Genomic DNA, 22,609 nt, shown 5'->3' on the forward strand with positions numbered 1-22,609 from the left:
CACGTGAAGTTCTGACCCATATCCGAAGCATATTTGTCTATTTTTTTTTTGGGGGGGGTGCTGGGGATCGAACCCAGGGCCTTGTGCTTGCAAGGCAAGCACTCTACCGACTGAGCTATCTCCCCAGCCCCTATTTGTCTAATTTTTAAGTGGTTTACACTCACATCTGAAAATGTTTAGAGAAAGACAATAAACCCCCCAAAATTCTAAAACAAAGCCCAGTGTTTGGAAAGTTCTCAGAAGCAGCAAGACCCCCAGGGCGCCTCAGCCACAGACCTCTGCGTCCTTCAGGCCTCTCTCCTGGGGCCACCTCGGGGGGCTCATCTGCACCTTTCCAGCCCTAGCGATGAGGAAGACACCCAGAGAAGTCACAGGGCACACGGGAGTCCGCGGGTTCACGCCCATTCCTGATTCTTGCTCGTGGGCAGGGGATGCGGCTTTGGAGTCACATTCACCTGCAGGCTGCGTGAACTTGGCAAATCACCTCTCTGAACCTCAGTCTCCTTTTCTGAAAAATGGGATAAGTCCTTCATCCTGTGACCTTTGAGTAGGAGAACTGAGGCGTCGGAGGTGGCGGGAGCCTCCTTCTGCACTGCTCAGAGACAGACACACGGTGGCGCCCCCAGCCCACGGCGCAGCCAGCTCCCAGCCTCTGCCGGAAGAGGTTTGTGACTTCACACACAGGCTGTCCCTGCTCCCCCTGCTCCGGGAGGTTGGGAGGAGGGGCTGTGAGTCCCAAGGAGCAGGGGACCAGGGAAATGCTCTCCTCGTGGGCCAGCGCGGGCTTGGGGTTTTGTACTGGGTTGAACGGTGACAACCCCCAAAGGACGTGTCCCCCTGGAACCTGTGAACGTGAACTTGTTTGGAAGACAGGTCTTTGCAGATGTAACGAAGATGAGGCTCTCAAGGTGAGGTCCTCCTGGGTCCTCCAGTTGGGCCCTAAATCCAATGGCAAGCGTCCTTACCAGAAGAGGAGACAGGGACCAAGGAAGTGTGGAAACAGACAGAGGCTGCCCACCACGGCCACGGCCCACCCGAGGCAGGAAGCTGGAAGCGGCCGCAGGGATCCCCTGAGCCCTCGGGGGCAGCAGGGCCTCCACCTCAACCTCAGACTGCACAAGTCCAGAAGAGAGAGAAGACATCTCTTGCTTTGAGCCACCTCACGTGCACCAGTCTCCAACCCCTGACCCCACAATTCACCCTCCAAACCCACACTTCACCACGACCGCTGTCCCCTGAACACACAGGCTCTCAGCTGCTTTGAACTTCTGCTTTTGGTCTGAGCAGTTCTTCCCTCACTGGGCCACTGCCAACTCCTACACACCCTTCAAAACCCTCCTTAGGTGGCCTCTGCTGGGTGTGTGAGTACATTCCGCGTCGGTGGCTTCTCCCTGTGCCTGCTCTCTCAGGGTCTGTCGCTGTAAGCCCAGCTACTTGTCCCCCCACTAGTCCTGGCCTTTTCAACCCCAGAGTCACTGCCCTAACTCAGGACTCTTTGTCCGCCACCAGGGCCCCTGTGCCACCTCCTCACTAGTCTCTCTGCCCCAGCCCGGCCCCTCCAGTCGGTCACCACCGGACAGCCCTGAGGCTCAGATCTGCCGTGTCACTCCTCTGCTCAGAAGCCTCCCATGGCTCCCTGTGTCCCTGAGGAGAATGTCCAAAGCAACGGTGCCTTCACTTCCCTCCGCTCTCCGGTGCTCAACCCAATCCTTACGCACACCTTCTGGGCCCTTGTGCAGGCCGTGCCCTCCACCGGGACGGCCCTCTGCCACCAGCCAGGCCTGCTGTGACATCGTGGTGTACCAAGACCGGGCCGGCTTTCCGCCGTGGAAACAGCCACCACGTCCCAGGCCCGGGGCACGGCGTTGCTTCACATGCTAACCTGAAACCTCACAAGGACCCCGGGGAACAGGCGCCGCGTCCAGTTCACTAATGGAAAAGCAAGGTGGGAGCAGAGCCATGCAAGAGTTCGAAGGGCAGAGCCCGTGGACGGACCCCAGGTAGGAAACCTTCCGGGCCTCACCAAGCCCGAGTGATCGCCTTTGTCCCCTGGACTCTGCAGGAGTTTCCCCAATGACTGGGTGGTCTCCCCACCAGGAAGCTCCTGGGAAACTTCCCTTGGCCGGTGCCTATAACCGGCTCCGGCTCGGTGGAGGGTTAGACCAGGATGAATGGCCAGTGAATGGTCTCCAGGGAACTGGGGCCTGGAGCTCCTCACCCTCCTCAAAGAAAAGCACAAAGCCGCAGATTCTCTGGGACGAGGCCCTGGCCTCCCCCTCCCACTGCCTCCTCCTGGCACCTCCCCCGGTTTCTGGGAGGGTGTTGGGCTCGCCAGAAAGTGCCCCGGGCTCTCCGGTGGCGCGTTTCCTGATTACAGATGAAACTAGGGCTTAGAGCTGGTGAATCACAGGCAGCCGCCAGCCAGGGCGCGCTGGGTGTCGGGAGAGCGCGAGGCGAGGAGCCAGGCTCCGGCCTCCTCCCAGGCGTCCGCCACCCTCCGCTCTGCTGTCGGCGCGGAGCTGTGCAGGTCAGGGACACTATCTAGGAAAGGACCCAGCCCTGGGGACAGACACGCTTGAGCAACTCCTGATTGTCCCCAGTCCCCTCTTCCACCAGGCCCCAGGGCAGTTCTCAAACCCACCCCAGGCCTGCTCTCGAGGACAGTGATGGACACAGTGATGTCCCTACTTCGGAGAAGGGAAATGGAAGCGCAGGGCCAGGAACTCCCCAAGACCACCGCCAGGACACCAAGCAGAACAAAGCAGTTGAACCACGTCTCGCCTCCCCTGCAGCGGCACTGGGACCAGCCACTCTTTGGTTCAAAGGCCACAACCTTAGAAAGTCAAAGAGTAAAACGTCAAGAACCCCAGCCCATATCTCAAGACTCCTGGAGGATTTGGGGTCCCTGAGGCAGGTAGGGAAACCAAATCCAGAGCCCCGTGTCCAGGTTCAAATCCCAAAGGGATGCTTCACAAGCTACAGGGTCTCATGGCCCTGGACAAGTATCTTGGCTTCGGTAAACCTGGTGCGCTCTGGTAATCCCAGAAACACGGAGGCTGAGGCAGGAGGACCACAAGTTGGAGGCCAGCTTTGGCAGCTTAGCGAGAGCCTGTCTCAAAATGAAAAGGGCTGGGCATGTAGCCCCTGGGTTCCGTCCCCAGCACCAAAAGAACAAGAAAAGAAAGGGGGGGTGGCTTCCCAAGGAGGAAGCATCTAGAGGGAATGCTGTTGTCACCAGAGAGGAATGTTCCCCACACCTGCGGGGAGAAGGCTCCAGCCTGCAGCCTTCCTGTAAATCCCGCTGGTCCACCCCAGACCTGCCCGGTCAGGGTGTGCAGGACGGCAGCTGGCCGGTTTTTGTTTTGCTTTGTTTTGTTTTTAACCAGAATCCCAGGGGTTCCCTGGATCAGGCAAGTCTGGGAATCCCTGGGGCTGGGGAGCAGGCTTGAGTGAGGACTGCGGGTACAACACCTCCCGCCCACCTGTCAACCGCCTGCCTGGGAAGAGAACCGACTTTCTCTTTTCCTTGGTAATAATCGCTTGCAGGTTGGGACGGAGGGCCCGGGAGCACCAGGCGCTTCGCTGAATTGTCCATTAATGAACCTCACCCACCCACAGCGGCCGAGGCGATTACGCTCCATCACACAGAGGGGAAGAGGAGGCCACAGGTCAACAACTAGCCCGCGGTCACACAGCTGGAAATCGGCAAAGCCAGGATGCCCTTTGGCACCACGGTGCAGCCGTTAGGAGCGGCCCCAGCGCTGAGCCAGCAGCCAGAGCGGGAGGTGCAGCTGGGAAGCCCGGGGGGGGGGGGGGGGGGGGAGGGGGGGTGGTGTTCTGGGGACCCGAGGCTGCTTCGCTGTGGCGGGAGTGCGACACTCCCCCTTGTCACACCTGGTCCCAATCCGTCAGCAGGCTTCCCACTGAGTCCTGGCCTGGGGCAGAAGAGGGCGCTCCAGAGCCATGGGAAGCCCGAACCCCAAGGGACCTCAACCTCCACCCCCCACTCCGGCCCCACCCACCTCCCCTTTTCTGTACCTTTCTCCAACCCCACTGGTCACTAGCCTTTCTCTGAAAATGCCACACCTTTGGACAGGGCAGGCTGCTTCCTGAGCCAGGTACAGCTCGTCCCTATTTCAGGATTCTATACTGAGAGGGAAACCGCCTCCAGGAAGCCCTCTCTGACTGCCTCTGAACTAGCTGTCCCCACAGCCCTCTACAGAATGACAGTCTCAAGCACCCACACACTGCCCTCAGGGTCTGTCTCCAGGTGCTCTGAGCTGGGGGTCATGTCCGGGAGGGGACAGGACAGGAGTCGCCTACTTCCGGGTCAGGTGAGAGGAGCAGACTCGGCACATTGCTCTCCGCCTAGCCTATTCCCACCGACTGTGACCCTTGTGTCCTGGGTCAATACCTGTTGGGCAATCACAGGACAGATTGGCAGGGGCTGCCTGTGGGGTAGGCAGGACTGGCTGCTTCCCGGGATGCCGCTGGCCAGCCATCTCCTCCTGCCTGCCGCTGCTGGAACCCGGCTTCTAATGTGGAGGGATTCTTCCAGATGTGAAGCCACATCCTGGCCAGAGGTCTCGCCTGCTGGTCCCAGGCCTCTGGACCGCACCCCATCCTCTGGGGGTGTGGAAGTCCTGGTGGGGGGAAGCGGGGGGCCCCCGAGCTGACCAGCAGCCTCCAGTCACCTCCCACCCACCCCAGGACGGAGGCCTCCAGAGCCTGGCCAGCCACAGCGGCCGCCCTCCGGGAAAGGGTCTGAGCTCCTCCCTCCTGGCTCCGTCAGGCCCTCCCCAGCAAAGCCAGGCAGGCCTGGGGGAGGGCACGGCGGGGCACCAGGCCTGGGCTGGGGGTGCTTCCTGCAGACACAGACCTTCGACTCCCACATGCCTGGCCATCCCCAAGACTCCTCACTCCTCCTCCCCACGAAGCAGGGGGCCGGCCTGGGTCTGAGCAGGCCGGGGGCGCCTGTAGGGCACTTGGGCCCCTGCCTGGGGAGCCGGACTTGAAGAACAGCCCCAGGCCTGTCCACGGCACGCAGGGGTCCTGTGAGTCTCATAAACAGGAAGTCCCCCTCCCCTGCAGATGGCCCTGTGTTGTGCAGGCACGGGCTCTGGAGGCCAGGGACTCCGGGACTCTTGACCTCTCCGCTGTGTTTCCTGTTAGCTGGGCCAAAGGAGAAAGGGAGACCGGGAGGGGAGTGACCGAGTGGCAGCCCGAGGGAGGACAGAGGAGCCCAGCGGGTGCCCAGAGGTGAAAGGCCAGAGCGCCTGGTCCCGTAGTAGGTGCTCAGTGAAGCCTCTGTGGCCTGAGGCTGGGTGAGGGAAGGGGCCCTTCCAGGGAGGGCATCACTGTTGGGGCGGGGAGAACGGCCCCCACGACTCGCTCGGCATCCCTCCCATTGTCCCTGTCTGGCCCCCTGCCCCGCCCCATGGCTGCCTGAGCCAGGCCACTGTCTCAAGGCCCTTTATTTTTAAAATCCCTGCGGTGTTCCTGCCGAAGCCGCGGAGCAGAGCCAGCCACAGCTCAGCCTGCGGCCTGGGCTCGGGGCCCAGAGGCGCCGGGGGCGGGGCATCCGGCCACCCCACAGCTGCTGAAGCGATTCTGGGAGGGCTGCTAGGCCAGCTGGCCTGCCGAGCAGGGTAAGGAGACCCCTGGAATGCCCACGCCTGGGCCCCGAGGTCCTGGTGGAGGGACAGAGTCCGCGAGGGGGCAGCTGGGTCGAACGTCGAGTCCAGTGGCACCTTCTGCGACGTCCAATCCAAAGAACGCTTGCACTGAGGGAAGGACAGACTCATGGAGGGGATGGAGAAGAGCAAGAGGAGTGCTCCCTTTCCCAGGGTTGTGGGCCCTGCAGAGGAACCTGGCAGAACAGTGGGGCGGGGATGGTTCTGGAAAGAGCCCCAGGCTGGAATTCAAGAGGCCCCCTCCAGTCCTGGCTCCATTCCTTCCAGGCTGTGTGGCCTTGGGCAAGTCACCTGGCCTCTCTGAGCCTCTAGGTGCTCCCCTGTAACCTGAGACAATAACAGCTACTGCGGAAGGCTGTGGTCCTTCTCCAAACATACCACAAACAGGCAGCCACAGTCCCCACATGGAGTAGGGCTGAGACGGTCTCCACACAGAAAGAGGTCAGGGCAGTCACATAAAAGGGAGGGTCAGGGTGGGCAGGGATGGGACAGGATGTCACTTGGATCCCTGGTCCCAGTCTGCTGGGACCTTTGAGCAGGTGACAGGAGCTGAGGAGGAGGTGGGCCTTCAGTCATCGGGGGATGAGCGTCTCAGCAGAAGGAACAGTGATGTTCTCAGGGCCCAGCTCAGGAAGGGGCTGTCCTTAGTGTCATCAGGACCGTCCCTCGGCCAAGTCCAGAGGAGGCAGGGGTGTCAGAGAGTCCTGCCACAGCCCAGAGCTGCCCCTGCACCCTCCCCTGGGGAGGCGGTGCCCCCTGTCAGCCTCCATGTGTGGCCTCCATCCACAGAGCCGACTGGTTCTGCCTTTGATCCTCCTGCGGTTGGGCTTATTGTCCTGAACCCATTCGATAACTGGGGCAGGATGGTGGGGGTGGGCTACCGAGATTTTCTGGCTTAGTAATGGCAAAGCCAAGTCACCAGCCCCTGGGCTCCCAGGCTGATCCGTTGGTCCTGTGGTGGCCCTGAGGTCATCTAGCCTCGACACCCCAGCCCAGCCTCTCCCAGCACCACGAGCCCGATGAGCTTCTCTCCAGCACAGGGACTCGCCAGGAGGTGCCAGTCACTCCCCAGGCTCTGGCGGGAGAAGAATGTGGCCTGACCCTCCCGCGGGAGCTCTGGCCAGCAGGCCTTGGCAGGAGACAGAGGCTGAGTCAACAGAGGCTGGCAGGGACTCCAGCTGCCCACCAAGGCAGAGACAGGCTAGCGGGCTGCTCACTCCCCATCCTCTCCCCCCAGGAGACCCTCGGTCCAGCTGCCCTGGGCTCAGGCCGTTCCAGTTAACCCCTGCAGGCCGAGAGGGAAGGAGCTGCTGAGCGAGTCAGCTCCCCTGCAGAAGCTGTGGGACCTCAGGTAGGTCGCTGCATGTCTCTGGACTGGGAACTTCACCTGCAAGGCCTCTTCTTACCCATGAGGATGTTGTCAGAGTCTGTGAGTTAACAAAGGTCACTCTGTCCCTAAAGCGGTCTAAGTCATTGCGTCTGGTCTCTGTAAGCTGGGGGTGCAAATTCCCGAGTTCAAAGTCAGTGGCTGAGCCCTGCTGCAGGTGCTGCTCTGAACCTAATGAGCGTCGGCCACGACTTGACAGCAACCGGACCAGCACCTGCAGCCTGGGCATCGCAGTAATTATGACACGCACGCCGCCCGAGTTTGTAAGGCTCCCATCTCAGGCGTCGTCTTTGATCACAGGAGTTATTCTTCCCATTTCACAGATGAGAAAACTGAGGCGAGGGAGGGAAAAGAGCTTGCCCAAGACCCGGCTGGGACTAGCTGGAGCCCCGTCTGGCCCTTGGTCGGGCGCACGTGCAGGGCCTTCCCGCGCAGCCTCCGTCGGTGGAAGGAGTGAGCACAGGGCAGGCGGAGGTCATTTTTGCCCCAATTCAGGGTGAGATTCTTGGCTGGCAGAGCTGCCCTATTGGGTAAGTGGCCGGCTCCCAGTTACCCAGGCGAGGCAGGTCGATAGAGGCCACAGCCGCACTCTTCCTGCCCCGGAGGGTGTGGGTGCGCGAGGCACGGGGCCTTCCAACACTCGGACCCCGACCCGCAGAGACCATGACCCCTGCCCGCAGTCTCAGAGCCTTCACCTTCAGGGAGATCTGGACCCCAAGGCAGTGTGACCACCACCAAGCCTCAGTCCCTGTGTCCTCATGGGGACCTTGTGAGGACAAGCGCAGGCCTCGTCCCTGCAGGTCCTCCCCGCTCCCTCCCATCAGCAGTCCCTGCAAAGCCAGGGGGCAGGAAGCAAGGTGGGGGGCAGGAGCCACTGGATGAACCCAGGAGTTGGACTTGGGAGGCCGCTGGTCCAATTCCGGCCCTCATGGGACCAGGCGGGCGCTGTGGGCAAGTGCTCTGGCGTTTGTCTCCACCACGCGGAGGAGCCGGTGGGCGTGAAAGGGCTCCACTGACCCAGTGGACAGGCTTCTGTTATAAGAAAGGACACAGAGCCCTGTGGGCAGGAGTGGGCCCGTGGCGCCAGGGCCAGGCAGGGCACGTGAAGCCCCTCGGGCTGGGCTGGGCTGGCGGAGGCCGCGCTGGAGATGGTCAGGGCCCAGCAGGGCTGGCCCACAGCCCACGGCCTATCTCTCAGGCCAGGCTGGACCACAGAGAATAGACCATTGTTTCTGCTCCTCAAACACGTTTCCTGTCCCCCAGCCCCTCCTCTCCCCATCCCCCTCACGCTGGGAACAAAGGTCTCCTGGAGACCCCTCCCCACTGTCTATCCAGGCCCAGAACAGTCGGTTCGGCTCTGAAGAAGCAGTCTGGGCACCCAGGTCACACCACGCAGGACAATAGGGTCACCTGGCCCTGACCCCTGCCACTGCAGGCGCCTCAGAGCCCCTCCCCGCTCTGTGCATCCCTCTGTCCGGTCCTCAGGGTGGGGCAGGAGGAACGGCCACATCCTTCCTCACCCCCCACCCAGCCCCTTGTCCTCCCGGAGACAGCCAGCAGCTGAGGGGTGGCTCCTTCCCTGCCCCCACGTCCCTGCAGAGCAGCGAGCTGGGTCCAGGGCCGAGCGGCCAGCAGGCTCCGCCCGAGAAAGTTCTTCCACATCAGGCCCTTTTCCCAGAGCCTGGAATTCCAGAGGCGTTTCCGGCCCTGACAGCTGTCTCCGGGAGACACGGCCCTCTGTGGGCCTCTCCGTCTGGCCTTCCCACGGACCCTGCTGCTCCCAAGGACCCCTTCGCGCCCAGGCATGGAGAAGCAGCTGGGCAGACAGTCTGGGAGGCGTCAACTGTCACCAGGTCCCCAGGCCACCATCCAGCCCCGGGCAGGCCCTGACTCCCAGGTCTCTGCCGTCACTCAGCTGACACCCCACGGCTGCGTGCACATGCGCGTGCCGGACACACACACTGAGTGTGCCCGTCGACTCTCAGGCTGGCTTGCCCAGCCCCTCATGGGTGTCGGGCCTCGTCCACTCCTCCGGGCGGTCCTCCTGGAAGCGCCTCGGCTGGGAGCCCGTCTGTGAGGTGCGGAGGTGGCGCACAGCGGGCAGCCCTGGGGCAAGTGGGGGCCCCGACTCCACTGCAGACTTGCCGTGCCACCCAGCAAGTCTGGCCCTCTGAGCCTCAGTGTCCCCAGGAGCCTGCTGAGGACCCTGAGGCCCTCCACCACATTGACTCTTGGGACTCAGGTAGGAGGAAGGAACGTGAGGTTCCTTGCAGGAGGGTCTCCGTCTCCTGGCCTCCTCTGAGCAGTTCCTGTCCCTGAGGTTAGCGAGGCCAGGCGGGGACATTGAGCGAATCAGGATCCTGACAGCCCGCGGGGCTATGAGCCCTGGGCACGTGGCCCGGCCTAGTCCATGCCACAGAGGACCCCCAGGCCCCCCTCCCCAGCCCAGCCCCCCGGACTCGTCTTCTACTCTTCTGGGCCAGGAACCTCCCTCAGGAGTGTCCACTCCGGCCTCCACTCTTCCCTGAGACTGCTCTCCCCTCAGCTCCATCTATGGCCACTCTTATCCCAAGACACAAGGCCCAGCTCAACTGTCACTTCCTCCCGGAAGCCTCCGGCACCTCCCCATCGATGCTTTGCTTCCCTGGGCCTTTCATTCCCACCCATGACCCAGCCTCGGTCTCCCTGACCAGACTCCGACCTCGCCAGAGCAGCCTGCATCCCTCATTCCCGCTGCCCCCGCAGGCCTGCAGCCAGGGCTGCCCACAGAGCCAGACAGTGACACCAGCCCCCGCCCTGACCTCTGAGGAAGGACAGGCAGCAGAATTTACAGCTCATCACAGGCTGTCCCACGAAGTTCATAGCCAGGGCCATGTGTCCAAGGTCTCCCCCTAATAACTTGAACTCAGGCTTGTCTGGCTTGGAAACACATCCCCTGCCAGAGGGGAGAGTATGAGGTGCAGTCCCTTGGCCCCACTGCCAAGTCCCCCCAAGTGTAAGGACACCTCTGAGGAGCTAGTGACAGCACAGACCTCCTGGAGACCCCAATGCTGCCCCTCCCCTGTGGTGCCCAGGGGTGGCTGGGCCCCTGTGGGAGCCTAGCTGTGAGTGCCTCTGCAGTGGTCCCAGGAGGACCCCTGCCCTCGTGGGACCTAGTCCACGTAGAGAGACAGGACTCCTTCCTATAAGGGCCCTGACCATTCATTCCCCAAATGTGCCAGGAGCACAGAACACTGGGCCCTGGGCAACAGACGCCCAAGGGGAGGAGGGACCCAGCACAGGAGGGAGGCTCAGTTTGAAGAAAGGCCTCCCGGAGGCCCAGGGGGGACCTACTGATGAGTAAGCAAGGCGTGTGCATGTGAGGAAGATGAGGCCACAGCAGACCCGCGTGGCTCAGCAGCAGCCAGATGTGGGTCAATGTGAGCGCATCCCAGGATGGAAAGGGAAAGGAGGATGCCTGCCTGGACGGACAGGTGGATGGACAGATGGACGGACAGGTGGATGGATGGTGGGTGGGTGGGTGGGTGGATGGATGGGTGGTTAGATGGATGGAAGGATGGGTGGATAGATGGATAGGTGGATGGATGGATGAGTGGATGGATGGATGAGTGGATAGATGGATGGAAGTATGGGTGGACAGATGGATGGATGGGTGGATGGATGGATGGATGGATGGGTGGATGGATGGATGGATGGATGGATGGGTAGATGGATGAATGGAGGAGTGGGTGGATGGGTGGTTGTGGGCTGGTGGATGGATCGGTAGATCGGTGTGGGCACCAAGGCCTGAATGACTGTGAATAAATGGATGTAGGCAACACATCAACAAGGGTGGGTGAATAGATGGACGGACAGAGGGGCCATTCACCAGTGGATGAACTGGTGATCACATCTGTGGGTGGATGGACCACCGGACACTCAGGAGACAGAGGGCCAGGAAGACCAATTAGTGGGCCAAAGAGCAGAGTTATAAACTGGCTAAAAACCCAGCCAGACTTTGAGGTGCACAGGACGCATGCTCCCTAGAGAAGGGGTGGGATGGCGGCTAATAAACATGGCCAAACTGACTCACTCAGTCCAAGGCCGTCACTCCAGACCTCTCTGGACTCTAGTAGGGAGCCACTGGCATCCGGGGGCACCCAAAGGGAAAGCGCCCTTCTCACCGTGTCCTGCCCGCTCCTCACCAGTTCCATAGGGAACTCCCTGACCAGAACTGCATGGCCCCCAGTCTGCAGGGCTGATGGGGGCAGCAGAGCCCCAGGGCCGGGTTCCTACAGGACAGGGAAGTGTGGGGGTTCCCAAACCCCAGCACCCCGTCTCACCAGCAGCTCCCTCTCCCACCTGGGAGGCATTTGCTCTGACTCTGGATGGTGAGAGTGAATCTCTCCGGGCACTCCTGGTACAGCCTCTCAGGAAAAGAAAGGAGGACTGCAGGAAATGGGGGAGGGGGAAAGCAGGAGAAAGCAGGATGCCCCCTGCATCCTCCTCAGGGACACCAAGACCCTCTCTTTCTCCCGTTCCAGAGACAAACTGAGTTGAATCCTTAGGTCAGGAGTGAAGCCAGGAACAGGAAGGCGGCTCACCTGGAGGCAGACTTCTACCTGGAAACAGACCGGCAATGAGAAAAGGGGGGTGTCCGGCCTTAGTTTACCCTTCTGTAAAATGGAGCAAGAACTTTTGACAGAGATCGCTGCAAGTGAGTTGGAGCGGACAAAGTACCTGGTGCCTAGTTGGGACATTCTCAGCCACTGCTGCAGAGGTACAGGGGCCAGGGCAAGTGTGGAGCAGGTGACAGTCATGCCATCAGAACTGCTCTCTCTGCCAGCTCTCTGGGACTTGCAACACTCCTGCAAATAGTAAACCTGCACTGCTATTGTGCCCATGTTACATATGAGAAGCTTGAGACTCAGAGAGACCAGGTGCTTTGCTCATGGGAAGCCACCAGGACAGGATTTGAGTCAGGACCTTTGACATTGCATCAAACTGCTGCCTTGGCCGGCTGCTCCAGGGACCTTCTGACTACAATGATGTGTCACTTTCAGCCAGGTCACCTTTGAGAGTGAAAGCAAGTGCTATTAATAATTGCATTGGGACAATAGATGTCCTGGGCAAAGTAGAGGCTTTGGACAAGTCACTTCAGTTCTCTACAAAAGGGACATGATGACGGTATGGTCCTGGTGGGGCTCTCACAAAGGTTCGATGTGATAATGTATACAAGGGGCTAAAAGGCCTGGTATGGCCAGGCACAGTGGCACACACCTGTCATCCCAGCGATTTGGGAGGCTGAGGCAGGAGGATCCCAAGTTTAAGGCCAGACTCAGCAACTTAGAGAGGCCCTAAGCAACTTAGGAAGACCCTGTCTTAAAATACAAAATAAAGAGGGCTGGGGGTGTAGTTCAGTGGTAGAGCACCTGCCTAGAGATCACTAAGGCTCTGGGTTCCATCCCCAGCACCATATCTAAAACTAAACAAACAAAATAAAGGTCTTATGTCCATCTACAACTAAAAATATTTTTTAAATAATAATAATAATAAAACAAAAGGTTTGGTATGCATTTGGTGCTCAATAAAAGCTGGTCATAACTAAAACTAATACTATTAAGGATGATAGTCATGGTGGCACTAGTCCCTGCGTCCAGCACTGTCCTTCCAGTCCTCCACTCTCAGCCGGAGCTTCTGCCGGAACAACCCGAGCTGTCTGAGTCCCCGTCCCTGCCTCCTGAGCTGTCTGGGTCCCCGTCCCTGCCTCCTGAGCCCGGCGTGACACCTGGCCCACAGTTAAGCCCCAAGCCCTGGCCGGTTCTCTCCAAGGCCTTGATGGAGCCACCACCCTGATCCCGGCCTCTGGGGCAGCCTCCTTCCTCCCACCGGGGCCCCAGGCCTCTCAGACTTGGTGCGCTCAGTCCTCCAGGGCACCTGGTTCTGGGCCTGCCCCCAAGGAAAGATCTCCTGGTTTTGGTCCTGCTGTACCACTCTTGCAAGTGCCGGATCACCTGCCTTGATTTCCTCATCTGCCCAGCTGTGGAAATAATCCCCTCCCTCAAGGGGCCAGCAAGAGGGTTCAGAGCCCATGGAGGGGGCGCACACCCCCAGGAGCAGTAAAGACCTGTCTCCACCTGCCAGTCAGCGAAGCTCCCCATCCCCTGCCAGGGCAGTGCTGGGGGGCTCCGGGCTCCAGGTGACTTTGCTTGTGGTGACTCAGGTGTGCCCTCCACAGCCCTTTCCCTTGCCTCTGCCCCTCCAGACAACTCAGGGGTCCTCTGCCCTGGGCACCCTGCTGAGCCCCCACCTGCTGCAGGTTGTTAGGGACCTCTGTGGTCCAGGCTCCCTGCCCACCCTTAGGGAGCTCAAAGAGGGGGACATTAGGGGGCTTCTCGTGAGGCAGGGGTCAGAGGTCTACCTCCCTGTCTTGGGGTGACAGCATTTAGGTCCTGGGCGGAGCTGGTTCCCTGCCCCCCATGGGGGAGACTCAGTAAAAGTTTCTGAGTTGTGACCTCATTTGCCTGCTCAGTAAACTTCCTAGGAGCTGCCAGGTGGAGACTTAAAAACACCTGACACCTGCTTTGATGATCCCAGTTTACAGAGGTGGAAACTGAGTCACAGAAAGGCTAGGGAGTTGGCCAAGGCAGAAAGGAACCCAAGCTTCTGACACCAGCCACCACCACCTTGACCACCACACTACACCTCTCCAAGTGGCCTGCCAAGGGCCCCGTGCCCCTTACGGACATGTCTGTCCTGCTGGCACCCATAGCAGGTTGGGAGAAAGAGTGGGATCCCAAGGTCTAAAAAGGTCTCCGTTGGCATTCAAGACCTCAGAACCTGGCTTCCAGCTCCCCAAACTCCAGCAGGGTGAGTCCACACCGACAGTTTTCAGGCCTGGACGCCCCGAGGCTACCGAGGGGAGCCCGTGGGGAAGGGTGGGCAGCGGAGAGTCCAAGTGTCCTGCCCTGGGCAGTGCCCCTCGGGGCAAACCACACATTCCCGGGCTCGCCCTGCCCGGGGCGGCGGGCAGGGGCCTGGCCGGGCTCTGGCGGCCTCGGCGGCGTGGACAGTGCCCGGGAGGGGGCGCGGCGCGGCGGGGCGGGCGCAGCGGGCGGGCGGAGGCGCCCACACCCCGCCCCCGCCCCCGGATCCAGCCGCGGAGCCCGCGGCCAGGGCGGCGCAGACCGGCCCGGCGACTCTCAGGGCTGCGCGCGGGGACGCGCGGCCGCCTCCGCCGAGCCGCCCTTGGACTCTCGCCCCGGGGCTCGCCTAGAGAAGGTAAGAGCCACTGGGCCGCGGGGCCTCGAGGACTGGTCGGGGTTCGCGGCGGCCAAAAGACCCTGCACCCTGCTTGGCGCTCGGGGAGGGCGGGCACCGAGCCGGGCCGCGGAAGGCGCGCCCGGTGCCAATGGCAGTGCCAAGGCCCTGGTGCTGCGGCGGTGCGGCCGGGACGCCCCGAGTTCTCGGGTGCTTTTGCCCTGTTCCGGGCCAGCGAAGGGGCACAGAGACTGGGAGCGGCGAGGGGCAAACCGTCCGGCGAGGAGAGGGGCGCGCCGAGGGCCGACTGCGCGCCTCCCTCCCGCGCCTGGAGAGGAAGGGGGCGAAGTGTGGGAATGTCGGGCCCTAGGCGCAGGCCAGCGCCGAGAGCGGGAAGTTGGTGGGGTACCGGGGACTTGGACCGGGCACCCTGCCCCCTCCCCAGCCGCCGCATTCCAGGCTGGAGCAGCGGATGAGGTCATCCCGTCCGGTTCCCCTCTGGCCAAGGCGACCCTCCACATTCTCCCCTCCCTGTCCCCGAGGGGGAATGTTTAATGGTTAAAGTCCTTCCCGGATTTCCCATTCCGGCTGCCCTCCTGATTATTTTGCCCTAGCCCCAGCCATTCAAGTCCGGCGAAGTTTGAAGCCCATTTTCTAGACTACCAAACTGAGGCTCAGCGAGGCCCGAGGCTGGCCGGGAAACCACCCGCCCCATCCTGTTCCTCTCGATAATCGGAGGGCTGATTCGGCTCCAGTTTGGGATGGTGGGACCAATAAAGCGTTTCTCCTTCTCCTTTGGCCCGCTCTCCCTAAGGCCCCAAGGTCTTCCCTTCTATCCGGCTTGGAGTACGGAGTACCTTACTCCGTATCCCCCACTGCATGACTGCAGGCAGTTTGCTATCCCTTCCTGGTCTCAGTTTCCACCCCTAAGCCACTGGACTTTGAGGGCCATGAGAAGCCAGCCGCTCACCCTTCCCAGGTGGCTTAACCGCTGACCCCAGGCACTAGAGCGGGTTTCCGTCCTAGGAGCCCCCATCCTGGATGGGGACATGCAACCCAGCAATCTGGTAGCCTCACCCAGTGCTAGGAGCCCTGGAGGAGAGGGCTGTGTGCAGGGAGCTGTGGCCTTCAGGTTGAGACGTGGCGCTGCCTCTGGCCCTGCCTGGGGGATTAGGGGTGGGGACGGGGTGCAGCCTCTTGGTGACCCCCAGGTGCTACTGCCCCCAGCCCATTGCCCTCCACTGTCAAAGCGTCCCTGCCTCCATTGGACCTCATGCACTTCTGCAGGGCCCCCTGTTGGCCTGTCCTGGTCCCCAGCCCCCAAACGTGTCCCGGTGGTCATCACTATGTGGAGTGAGCTCTGACCACGTGCCCAGGCCCCCGCTGAACTTCTACAGGGTAAATATGAGGACTCAGGCTCAGGAGGCTGCATGGTGACCACTCAGACCCAGGTCACAGGCCCTGAATCTGCAGAGCTGAGTCTCCTTCGACCCACGCTTGCCGACCCTCCGCTGGGCAGCCTGGCACACAGCGGCTCCAGAACCCTTGGGCACTTCCTGTTGTCAGGAGGCGCCCGGCCTGGCCCAGGAACACTGGTTTGTTTTTGTTTTTGTTTTTGCTTTTTTGCTCTGTGACCTGAGGTAACTCATTCTCCTTTCTGAGCTTTATATTTCTCATCTGCAAAATGGGTGTGTGGTGTTCCCGGATTGATGACAGGAGGGTCCTTGCACCAGGAGACCAGTGTCCTGCTTACTCCCGCCCCCAGCGAGAACCAGCTGGTGGCCCTGGAATCAAGGTGTTAGACTTGAACCCAGGGCCACCCTGCTGCGGGAGCAGAGGGCTGTGTTGCCACATCTCCCTGGGATGCTGATCCCGTTCTCCACGTGGGAGGGTGGGTCGCAGGTGCAGCGCCCCGCCTAGCCTCCCAGCAGGGCAGGGTCTCTGCCGCAGCAGGCAGGGTAAAAGGTAGGGGCGCTCTTTGGAGATGTCCCAAGGCCTTCAGGAAGTGGGACCAGGGCAAGATTGGGAAGGAAGCTGGCCTCCCAAGTCAGTGGCCATGGGGTTGAGTGGGGCCAGGAGTCCCTTCCCCTGGGAGAACAGGGGCCGGGCAGTTGGGATGAGGTGGGCGTGGCCACGGGGCTGACACCTTCCAGCCCTCCACACGACATTTCCAGGGTGGCGCCTCTCCCGCCCGCTGGTTCCTCCCCCCAGAGGCTTCATCCTTAATCTCTGGAGCAGAGAACCTGGCCCCTGCCTCGCACCTGCCACGTGACCTCGGCCTGGTCTTTCCCCTCGGAACCGGCCCTCCCTGGAGCAGGCCAACTCCCCAGGCTTGCGGGGCTGTGGGGAGTCGGATGACGTCATGGGCTGGTTGGCCGAGTGCAGGGCGCTTCATAACTTCAGCAAACATTCCGAGAGGACTTCTCGGTGCCGGTGCCGGGGGTGCCAGGGCAAGGGATGATTCAGAAGTCCCCCCAGGGGGAGGAGCGAGGGTTGGGGGAGGGTCAGATGGTGGGAAGGGAATAGAATGTAGTCGGAAAACAAAGCAAGCTTTGTCCTATGCCCTCTTTGTTTTTTATCTTGTTATTTAACCTATTTTGAATTTCAAATAATACCAGAAGGGCAGGGTTGAAGTTTTTATGCTCAGAGGCCTGGTTGGGGGTGGGCACCTCAAGTCTAGGTGTTCTTGCTAAGAATCGTTATCAGCTTTATCAGCTGAGGTCCCAGGTCTGTGGAGGTTCAGTGACTTGCCCAAGGTCACACTGTAAGGACATAGAGTCCCCAGCCTCCCTCACCCCTCAGGGGTGGCAGGGGGTGGTCCTGGAGCTTGAAGGTTATCGCTGGGATCTGCGATTAAACTGGTCTTGATTTGGTGCTTGCCACGTGCAGAGCCCAGGCTGGGAGGGAGGCAAGCAGGAAAATCCAGGCAGCTGCCCCACCCCGGAAGTGTGTCTGTGGAAACAAGACTGGCTGGCCTCCACGAGCCGGAGCCAGGCGAGGGCTTAGGTGAGTCAGAGCCCTGGGTTCAAGTCTCGACTGGCTCCCTCAGTGCAACCTGGAGCCAGCTTGGCCCTCTCTGGGCCACAGGAAAAACAAATGTCAGACCAGAGGATCCGGGTGTCCTCCAGCCTGGACTTCCTATGCTGCTGTGGAAGAAGGGGTCTCCCCCAGGGATGCTTAGCGAAGGCTGGCTGGGGAGGGCGTGGCAGGGCAGGAAGGAGGAGAGGGGACAAGGCATAGCTTGTGGCACCTGCCGGGGGACATCTAACCTTTGTCCCCTGACCGCAAGGCTCCTACCTCAGTTTGACAGACCATCTGATCAAGCCCTTCCTGTGGTCCTCCTCAGAGCCTCCAGGCATACCGGAGGCAGCTGGGAAAAGCCACTTTGACCACAGACTCCCTTTTCCAGGAAGCTCTGCGAAGGCCCAAGTTCCTGAGGATCCTCTGCGCTGGCTGTTTACACAGCAGAGTTCACAAAGCCTGGGCCGGGGGCGAGGGGCCAGGGGCCGGGGGCCGGGGGCCGGGGACCAGGGGCCTCCTCCCTCCCAGCCTCTCAGGGTGGAAGAGATGTTAGCCCGCGGTGTGCCCGCAGGAGGCAGCGGTGCCGGGCTCCGGGGCTCTGGGCCTGGGCCCTTGCACTATTTCCCTCGGTGTAGACGCAGGCGAGCCCGGTTCATGGCTCCTGCCTCAGTTCCCCCTTTTTTCGAATGCAGTGCTGTGTGGGCTAAGAGACTACGACGGGGCAGGCACTGGCACCCCGGGCCCTGGGCAGCGGCCTGCAGCCTGTGGCTTCGAGGGCATGGGTCCGGCGCACCCAGCCGCTGCGCAGGGCCGCCCGTTCTGCCCCCGCCTCCCTGGACGGTCTCCTCTGCCCGTCCGGGACCTCCTTTGCGGAGACCCCACGGCATGGCCCTCCTTTGTGCCCGGCTTCCGCTCGGGCCTGGCCGGCGGTCTGCATCCGCGCTGGGGGAGCGGCCATTTGTTCTCCGGCGTTGTTTGGACCCCGGATTTCCTCCTGTGCACCAGGCCTGCCGTCTCAGCGTCACAGCCTCACTGTCCTCTCTGTCCTCCTTCCAGGTCTCCACCCCTGGGCAGGAAAGGGACCGCCCACCTCTGAGGCCAGGTTGTGCCTTCTGTGCTCCTGGACGGAACGTCTGCAGCTGCTTCCCCGGGACTCAGGGAGCGAGAGCGTGGACCCCCCCCCGGCCAAGGACACCCCCTTCCATCGAGAGGAAGGGGCTGAGACGGACCCTGAGCCCAGCCCCTGTCTCCCTGGCCCCCTCGGGGATGGAGCAGCAGCCCTGAGCTGCCAGAGCCGATGCCTGGCCCCCAGGGGGCTGGAGGAGCCCCCACCATGAGCCTGGGCAAGCTCTCGCCCGTGGGCTGGGTGTCCAGCTCCCAGGGAAAGAGGCGGCTGACTGCAGACATGATCAGCCCCCCGCTCGGGGACTTCCGCCACACCATGCATGTGGGCCGCGGCGGGGATGTCTTCGGGGACACCTCCTTCCTCAGCAACCACGGAGGCAGCTCTGGGGGCACCCACCGCTCGCCCCGCAGCTTCCTCGCCAGGAAGCTGCAGCAGGTGCGGAGGGCGGGGGTGCCCCCCCGGAGGACGGCTTCCCCGCCAGCGCCCTCGCCGGCACCCCCTGCCATCTCCCCCATCATCAAGAACGCCATCTCCCTGCCCCAGCTCAACCAGGCCACCTACGACAGCCTGGTGGTGGGCAAGCTCAGCTTCGACGGCAGCCCTGCCGGTGCCACGGACGGCCGCTCCAGCTACGGTGAGGCCGGCGTGATCTCTTCTTTCTTTTTTTTTTTTTTTTTTAATTTTGAGACCGGTTCTCACTAAGTTGCTTAGGGCCACACTATGTTGCTGAGACTGGCCTTGAGCTTGTGATCCTCCTTCCCCAGCCTCCCGAGTCACTGGAATGACAGGTGTGTGCCACCATGCCTGGCTCTATCTGCCCATTTTCTAATGCGGAGGTGGAGGCACAGAAGGTTCTTTGGCTCCAACCAAGACTTCCAACTGAGCCCTTTTCCTAGGTGATGGGGAGGAACTGACTCCTAGCCCCGCACACACACTGGTTGGGAGGGAGAAGGCAGTTTGAGTTCCACCTGCCCCTAGCTTGCTGTGTGACTCCGACAAGTCCTTCCCCCTCTCTGGGCCCTGGTTGGACTGGCCTACCTCTTTTTGCCCCCTTCCACTAAAGCAGCCCCTTCCTGACAAAATGTCACCATGGAGAGGTTGGGAACCTGGTTCTGCCAGGTTCCTAGCAAGTCCACTGACCTAAGTTCAAATTCTTGCCCACCTAATGAGTCTCTTGGCAGCATGGTCAAGATTTAGTGAAATCATTCATGAACCAGGTGAAATGAGAGACCGGCACATAGTAGGTGCTCAGGAGCCGTTATTGCAATTTGAACCAAGATTCCTGTAACTGGACAACTTTGGGAAACTACTCTCATGGAAGTGCCACCCTGTGGGGACAGCTCGCCAGGGAACCCTGGGCCCCTGCTGCCACCTGGTGGCCACACCCTGCCTTGTGGCTGTGCAGGTTGCGGGCGTGGTGGGGGCTGCTCAGAGCCCCACTGAGGACTGCTCCGCACCAGCCCGGCATGCTCAGGTCCTGGAGGCAGGGGCTTGGCCAGATGACCTTTGAAGGGCTTGCGTCTGTCCTGAAAGTCTGATTTCCATGCTGTGTCCACAGACCAGCCACGTGGTACGGGTTCACCTGCTACCCATCGGCCAGCGTCATGGCAGGGCACCCAGCGACCATGGCTAAGTTCACATTTGGGCCCAAGAGTCAGGAGTTCTGAGCTCCGCCTAGCAGACTGTGGCCTCAGGCAGAACCTTTCTTATCCCATTTTCTTATCTCATTTTCTTCTTCCGCACACTGGGAATGGGGATCAGGACAAGCTTCGGTCCCCAGGATCACGCGAGACCAAGGGCCCCCCTGAATCGGGAAGATGGGCAAAGCAGGACGGGGGTGACTTACACGAGGCCGCTCAGCAAGCCAGGCCGGTCCTCGGCCCTCCGCTCCCCATGTCCTGCTCTGGGTCCCCAGCTCTGACCTGCCCCCCATTTCTCTTCTAGGCCTGGACTCAGGGTTCTGCACTATATCCCGCCTGCCCCGCCTGGAAAAGGCCAGCGACCCAGACCGGGACAGCTCCTTCCCCGCGGAGCCCGAGCTCCGCCGCTCCGACTCCCTCTTGTCCTTCCGCCTCGATCTGGACCTTGGGCCCTCCCTCCTCAGCGAGCTGCTCGGGGTCATGAGCCTCTCAGATGCCCCTGAAGTCGAGGCCCCAGGCCCTGCCGCAAACGCCCCAGCACCTGCCACAAACGCCCCAGCACCTGCCGCAAACGCCCCAGCACCCGCCACAAATGCCCCAGCACCCGCGGCAAACGCCCCAGCACCCTCGGCAAACCCCCCGGCTCCCACCCCCGCTGTGAGCCCCCCGCCTCATGGACATTTCCCCAATGGGGTAACTGCTAAGTTGGTCCCAGGGGCTGAGGTGAGGGCCAACCCGCTGGGAGAGGGTCCCCGGGTTCCCGCAGACAGGGCCCTGGGCAGGCACTGGGGGGCCAGCTGGGGGGTCGGCCGCCACTACACGGAGGTGGATGCTCGGCGGGAGCTGGCGGAGGTGCTGCCCCAGGCTCGGGGCTCCTGGGAGAGCCTGGAGGAGGAGTGGAGGGCGCCCCCGGCCAGCAGCAGGGCCCCCGTGCCCAGCACCGTGCAGGCCCACGCCTTCGAGTTCGCAGATGCTGAGGAGGACGAGGTCAAGGTGTGAGGGGCGGGGGCGAGGGCTTGGGACCTGCCAGCCGAGGGCCCCTCCTGCAGAGCCCGGGCAGACCCACCCCTGGCCTACCAGAGTCGGCTCCTGCCAGACAAGGTGGGAGAGGCCACGTGCCCCAGACTCCTGCACGTCTCTGCAGGGTAGACGTGGGACAGAGGACAGGAGACCCGCTTTGTCCTGGGTCTGGGTCCCCAGGGGCCGTGCTGAGCTAACAGGCCTCCCGTAGGCCCCACCCCATGCCACCCCCACCAGCTGGGGCCCACCTCACCGTGTGTGTGACCTTCGTGCCAGAGGCACGCCACGGGGGCAGGGGGTCTCGCAGGGCCATTGTTTCCTGTCCCGGTGGGACCATTTGTCCCCAGTGTGCCCCTGCTGTACTCCCCAAAGCCCCACCCAGGCCACCTCCCCCGCATTCCCACTTGTCCCAGAGGAAGGTCCATTGCAGCCTCACGGGAAGACCCCCACCTTCCTGCGGACCCCAGACCTGCCTCTGGGGCCTGATTTAAAAAGGCTTTTTGATAAAAGGTGTCCTGCAAGAAGCTTGGGGACCTGAGGGACCAGCCCTCCTGCTGAGATGCCCTCCCCTCCTGGGAGCTTCTAAAGCCAAGGACACCCCTCAAGGCCCCCAGCCGGGAGGCCCTGGGTTAATGAGTCACGTTGCAGGAATGCCCCGGATAAGAGGCCCAGGTGGGAGCCCTTATCTGCAGTTTCTGGAACAACCCCTGCCCCAGGTGCCTGGAGCCAGCGTCGGCCCACAGTCCCACGGGGCAGCTTGGCATTTGCTCCCGTGATAAGCGGGGAGGGAGGCAGGAGCTCGGTTGGTCGGTCGGTCAGTCGGGGTCAGTCGGCCGGCCATCTGGGAGCTGCCCCGCCCCTGCAGTTCCCGATCAGGGAGACGCAGGAACATTAAACGCATGGAAGTGCTAACCACAGCCGCCAGACTCGGTGGAGGTGGGTTTTTGTTGTTATTTGTTTGTTCTTGGCTTTGAGAAAGAAAATGGAATCCAAGGAGCAGGAACTGGAACCGTCCGGGTCAAGGGTGGGGGGGGGACAACTCCAGGCCCCAAAGGCTGCTGGCTGGAGCAGCTGCCAAACACCAAGGGTAGGGCACCCTGGGGACAGGCCTTTTTTCCTGGTACCTGCTGCCCACTCAGTCCAGCTTGAACGAGGAGACCAGGAGTCCACCCTGCACGCTTAGGTAGCCCAGCCTGTTGGGAAAGGTCAGCTGGTACCCATCTGGTAGCCTCACCTTGAACTCATCACCTTGAAAGGCCACGGTGACCTGTGGGGGAGGGAAGGCGTCAGAGAGGCAGGAGGCTCCCTGGAAGTGGGCCGGGCAGTGCCAGGAGCTGAGCAGAGCTGGCCCTGTGCCCCGCAAGGCTCCCTGCCTCCTGCTGTCCCTTGGGCCTCACCTTGACCTCTGACCCTGGGCTGAAGCACAGGTGACTGTCCCGTTGCTCCTTCCCCCAGTTGCCGTCCTGGGAGTTGCAGACGATGG

General features: G+C 61.8%; 2 protein-coding genes and 1 long non-coding RNA gene across 5 annotated transcripts in view; 2 read left to right on the forward strand and 1 right to left on the reverse strand.

Moving 5' to 3' along the window:
- The window catches only part of Card10 (caspase recruitment domain family member 10), a 40,088-nt gene extending 35,653 nt beyond the window's left edge, over positions 1-4,435 (reverse strand). The window contains exon 1 of one of the 2 annotated variants that reach the window (XM_047550861.1): positions 4,415-4,433. The gene's annotated coding sequence lies outside the window, so the exon portion shown is untranslated. Of the gene's footprint in view, positions 1-4,414 lie in introns of both variants that reach the window. The other variant, XM_047550862.1, reaches the window with a different exon arrangement.
- A 1,084-nt stretch (positions 4,436-5,519) lies between these two features.
- On the forward strand, positions 5,520-12,424 carry LOC124983892 (uncharacterized). The gene is made up of 3 exons (XR_007108506.1): positions 5,520-5,648; positions 6,931-7,044; positions 11,604-12,424. It is a non-coding gene; the product is annotated as an uncharacterized LOC124983892 (long non-coding RNA).
- A 1,777-nt stretch (positions 12,425-14,201) lies between these two features.
- Cdc42ep1 (CDC42 effector protein 1) lies at positions 14,202-22,079 on the forward strand. 2 transcript variants are annotated; one of them, XM_047551062.1, is made up of 3 exons: positions 14,202-14,340; positions 18,397-19,100; positions 20,411-22,079. In XM_047551062.1, exons 2-3 carry the CDS (start codon positions 18,638-18,640, stop codon positions 21,103-21,105), a joined length of 1,158 nt encoding a protein of 385 aa, XP_047407018.1. In that variant the 5' UTR covers positions 14,202-14,340; positions 18,397-18,637; the 3' UTR covers positions 21,106-22,079. The 2 variants fall into 2 exon arrangements, with proteins under 2 accessions (XP_047407018.1, XP_047407019.1); XM_047551063.1 differs by lacking the exon at positions 14,202-14,340 and adding an exon at positions 17,212-17,325.
- Positions 22,080-22,609: the final 530 nt, after the last annotated feature.

Source organism: Sciurus carolinensis, chromosome 4 (genome assembly GCF_902686445.1).
Source record: "Sciurus carolinensis chromosome 4, mSciCar1.2, whole genome shotgun sequence".
Classification (NCBI taxonomy): domain Eukaryota; kingdom Metazoa; phylum Chordata; class Mammalia; order Rodentia; family Sciuridae; genus Sciurus; species Sciurus carolinensis.